Source organism: Zeus faber (assembly GCF_960531495.2).
Source record: "Zeus faber genome assembly, chromosome: 8".
Taxonomy (NCBI): domain Eukaryota; kingdom Metazoa; phylum Chordata; class Actinopteri; order Zeiformes; family Zeidae; genus Zeus; species Zeus faber.
The window spans coordinates 21,488,335-21,493,334 of record NC_137195.1 but is presented as its reverse complement, the minus strand read 5'-3'; the positions used below and the strand labels follow the sequence as shown (position 1 = coordinate 21,493,334).

The 5,000-nt window shown below is 52.7% G+C and overlaps 1 protein-coding gene across 1 annotated transcript in view; it reads left to right on the top strand.

Moving 5' to 3' along the window:
* LOC307233494 (proprotein convertase subtilisin/kexin type 4-like) overlaps window positions 1–5,000 on the top strand; it is a gene marked incomplete at both ends in the record, with an annotated part of 119,844 nt that overhangs the window by 100,209 nt on the left and 14,635 nt on the right. Inside the window, 3 exons of the mRNA XM_080004830.1 lie at window positions 3,370–3,480; window positions 3,657–3,750; window positions 4,781–4,966. Of these exons, the coding sequence (XP_079860956.1) occupies window positions 3,370–3,480; window positions 3,657–3,750; window positions 4,781–4,966 (391 nt within the window). The remainder of the gene's footprint in view (window positions 1–3,369; window positions 3,481–3,656; window positions 3,751–4,780; window positions 4,967–5,000) is intronic.

The following is a 5,000-nucleotide window of genomic DNA, read 5'->3' as shown; positions in this document are numbered from 1 at the left end:
GCCTCGGTGCACGGGGGAGCAAGGAAATATGATTTGGTCCCAGCGCCACTATTGTCATAATTGTTTTTTTTTTTTTCTTTGTTTTGTTTTTTTTTCTTCCTCGGTGAGAAGAATAAGGGGGGAAAGTGCTGAGCCCGTGGGGGTTCGAGACGCGTCCATGTCTGTGTGTGTGTGTGTGTGTGTGTATGTGTGTGTATGTTTGTGTCTGTGTGTGTGTGTGTGTATGTGTGTGCGTGCGTGCGTGTGTGTGCATATGTGTGTGCGCGCCTGTGTGCACGTGTGTATGTGTGCGTGCGCGTGTGTGCTGAGCGTGTGCGCGTACCTTCCCCTGCAACTGGCAGATGGTGTGAATATCAACACAAGAAAGGGACCCTGGAAGGCCCTGCAGAACAAAAAGTGAAAAGGGTTCCTCGACAGTTACAAAGAGGCCCCATGGAGAGATGGGTGGGAGGTGGCGGGAGGGGGGTGGAGCGACCGGCACCCTAATGGAGAAAAAAGAAAGCGGGAGGTCCGCGGGGATTGGGAGGGCATTCGCTTCCAAGGACATAAAGATAGGGCGGGGAGAATGCGAGGGCCGCAGATCAGGGATTCGGCGATTCAGGGGGGTTTAGCGTGCGCGGAGCCCGGGGTTGGACACCCCACCCCACCCCTGAACCATGCAGGAGCGGAAAGAACTGCGGTTTGATTGGAAATCGTTTGGAAATGGCCTTGTATTGATTAGACGGCAATACGGGGATTTTGTTTGCCTTTTACCAATGACTTCCCAAACCGAAAATATACCAACCCCCCCCCCCACCCACCCCCCCAAAAAACAATTCACTAGGCTTTCCATACGTATCTCCGTTTCATGAGCCAGCGACTTCGCCCCGGCTCCGGGACGAGAGCGGGCGAGATGGCTGTCGCTCAAGGCAGCTCTTCTCGGCCGTGGCATTTCACTGACGTGGCGGGGGCATAAAATCTGTCATTTTCATCATGTTCTATAGTGGGTAAACCTGTTCCCCCGCGGCACCAGATATACGTCGGTGTGCGGGGTTTATGGCCTCGAATCTGGGGGCCGGCCCAATCGATCTGTCGGAGCTATTGGGTTTAATAGGTGCTCAGCTCCGGGTAAAAGGAACAGTCTGGGGAAGGTATATTTAATCACTAACAGGGTGCCGGGGTGACGAGCCCCGGTCACCAGAAAGCTTCTGTTTTACGAGTAGCCCGAGTTTCCCTTCCTACACGGAGGGAGCAGTCTCAGGAGAGGTGTTTTGTCGCTGTTTGCCACCGCTGGAGGTGGCGGTGTTGTTATTTTTCCCGTTTTTATTTCTGTCGTCGACGGAGTTGAAAAAGCGCCGCGCGTTCGCAGTAAAGTCGCTCGGCTTCCAACCAGAATTTCTCCGCCCTCATTTCCTGACGAAGCTTCATTAATCTCAGAAAATGTTTTTTTTTTTTTTTTTTTTTTTTTTTTTTTTTCGTTCACCCACTTGGCTGTTTTTATTCCCAAGAAAAGCCCGGGTGACCTTGGACTTCTCTGGCTCCTCCTCGCGACCACCGCGGGCTCTCTTTTTCTCCGTCTTAATGCCATTACGCCCCGTCCTGCGTGCTCCGAGTCATTGGCAGTGATAGCGGCTGATTAGATTGTGTCCATTGATCGTGCTGTGTGCTGTTAGGGATGGACACTGTGTGGGCTGGCTTCTGCCTTTCCCTTCCAACGACAGACCGACTGTGTCTGAGAAGCGGGACAGGGAGCCCACATACCAGGCGGCAGATTGAGTTATCGATCAGCTCTCTGCCCTGTTTTCTCCTGCCTTTCTCTCCCTCTCCCTCCGTCTCTCTGTGCTGCTGCTGGAGGAGACCCCCGTCCTCAGGATAATGAGTTTCACTTATTGCAGATTAACGGCACAAGGGCTGTATGGTAATAATGGCAGAAATTAGCTCTTTGTCAGCCCCTTTCAGATTGCAAGGGGGGAGTTCTAGAGGAGGAATGTTGTCGTGGAATGCGTCCTTTGGTCCAAAGAGGCTGTGATTTTAACAAGAGGGAATTGAGAGAGGGAGAGAAACGCACGGAGCAACGAGCGTGCCAAAGAGGGGAGTCAAGGGGAGACGGAGAAGGCCTGATTTAAGAAATATCACCAAAGCGAGGGTGGACAATTGCAACGGATGAGCTCTGAGAGGAGAAAACTTAAATTGATGAAGAAGAACCTGAGAGTAATGGATGGAAGAATGGAGGAGATTTTAGGAGCGTACGAGAAGCGTTGAATGGCCAAGGCCGGCCGTACAGGACAGAGGACAAAGAGGGGAGATGAGAACGAGTGCTTTGAGGGAGAGAGGGGAGAGAGGAGAGGCAGAGGGGCGAGTGGAAGTGAAGGATAGGAAATGAAAGGCGAGAGCGGTGTGTGTGTGTGTGTGTGTGTGTGTGTGTGTGTGTGTGTGTGTGTGTGTGTGTGTGTGTGTGTGTGTGTGTGTGTGGCGGGGGGCTGTAGTAGTCACAAAGGCACTAGGCAGTGATGGCGTTTGGAGGGGCAGCCATTGTGGTTTTTTTTTGCCGGCACCCAGATAGGGCTGCAGAAGAATGAATAATGAGGCTTGATTACAGTCTGCGAGACGGCACATCGTTTCAAATCACTCCTCCGGGCAATTACAGGCAGCGCCTGTCACAGTTGTGATCTGTTTTTTTTGGGGGGGGTTTTGTAGTTAGTGTGTCATTTTTGTTTTGTCCTGTAGATGTCTCCCTTGTTTCCCTGAGTCTTCTTGTTTTCCTCACCTGTGTCAATTGGTTCATTGAGTTCACCTCTGTCTTTGGGTATTAGAGTCGGCATTTTGGCTTCCTCCGTGTCTTCTTGTCACTTGCCCTGTCAGTTAAGTTTAGATTTCCTTCTAAGTTGAATCCGATTCAAGGCCTGCCATTTTTGCCTGCCTTTCCTTCTGCTCTGAATCCCCCTTTGGAAATTAAACTGCCGTTTTTTTTTCGAATCCTGCGTCCGCCCCAGTGTCTGCATCTGGGTCCCGGTTCTGAACTCTTACAGCACCAACAGCAGCCCTCAGCCCCCGTCCTTGGACATAATAGGAAGTGATCGTGTCAGAGGACAACATCATCTCCGTAAAAAGGAAAATTGACTTGTTGCCTCCTTAGGTTGGAGCCATTAGTGCCTGCTATCTGGTCTCGCCCACGTTGAAAGCTTCCAGTGTATAGAAAAGGACACACACACACACACACACACACACACACACACACACACACACACACACACACACACACACACACACACACACACACACACACACACACACATAGATGCTTCTTACACACCTTACTCACACATTCACATCCACACATGCCTCTGGCAAACGATTGTGCTTTCTCCCCCCTGTGTGTGTGTGTTTCAGGTATGGCTTTGGAGTGCTAGACGCAGGGCTGATGGTGCAGCAGGCGGTGCGCTTCAGCACCGGCGCTCCACAGAGGACGTGCACGCGGGATGCGCCACTTAACACCAACCGGTGGGAAAGCTGCTGTTTCTGCTTGTGTTTTCTGTTTATTTGTCTTTGTGTGTGTGTGTGTGTGTGTGTGTGTGTGTTTCTGTGTGTGTGCGTGCGCGTGTGTGTGCCCGCGTGTGCGTGCGTGTGTTGATCACTGGATTAAAGTTGCTTGGTTTTGTTTGGATTGTTTGCGCCAGGGCCGTTCCCCGCGGAGGCGTGGCCAGTGTGAGCATCCAATCGGAGGGCTGCCAGGGGACGGACGATGAGGTCAACAGCCTGGAGCATGTGCAGGTCAGGCGCGCTCTGGCTGGGCCGCTCAGACGTCCTGGAGGCTCAGCCGGTTAACACGCTCGCCTCCCAATCAATTTGTCGCGGTCTAAATCACATCTGCCACATCTTTGTTACACGCCGTTCCAAATTTCCTCGCCGATGGCTCCCTTTGACTTGGGGGGGGGGGGGGGGGAAGAGCACTCTTTCTGTACATTTGTTTCCCCGCCACTGAGAGAATGTGCCTCGCAAAGTGCGACACTAGGACATGGGATGCAGGAGGAGGATGTCGCGGTACAGTGAAGCAGGGAGCAAATTCAAATCCCCCGGCAGCTTTTGAAAACCAGCGCTCACAACACGGTGAAGTATAAGTACGGTCTAAGTAACGCAACGCCGTGCCCAACAGGCTCTCTGGGCGTTTTTGCGGTTCGTCTAGGCCCCACAGAGACAGAGAAAAGGTGCCGTCGTAATGTGTAATGTTTTTGTGTGGCGGCGTGTAGCTGTGTGCACATTCCAGCTGCATATACTGTATGTATTATACACCTGTGAAATAGTGGCAAGTTCCAGAGCCGGTCGGCGCGGAAATTGAGGGCCGTCGTCTTTGCGGCTCTCCTCCGCGGCAGGAAAAAAAAGCGTGGGTCAGGCCATTTGCCGCGAGGTGTGATTGATGGATCTGTTGCTGTGGCAACACACTGTAAACAGGAGCAGACTGTCAGTCTTTTTGCAGCTCAGCAGCTCTCTCTGTGATGTGCCATTGTCACACCAGATGTGTGGTTTGAGATGAACAGGGGGGGCACAAAGGGTGTGTTTTTTAAAGGGGGGAGGTGGTGGAAGGGATGTTCTTCATGTAGTAATTTAAATAATGTCACCGCCACCCCCGTCCTAACGTTGTTTTCCCTTCATCTCCTCTGTATTACTATCCGTCCGGGACTTTTTCTCAATAACCACTTTGTTGTTTTTTTATTAATTGGTCCACCCAATTTACCTCCCCCTCGCCTCCTTTCTGTTCCCCATCTTCTTCCTCTGTCAAACCCACCCTCCCTCTCTTGCTCAGGTGAGGCTGAACATCAGCAGTGTGTGTCGGGGTTGCCTCTCCATCGCGCTGGAGTCACCGGCCAGCACGGCGTCGCTCCTCCTGGACGCTCGGCCCAACGACGCCTCCGCGGCGGGTTTCCGGAACTGGACCCTGATGACGCTGCACTGCTGGGGGGAGGGGCCGCGGGGGCTCTGGACGCTTCGGGTGCGAGACAGAACTGCAGCCATCCCAGCACAGC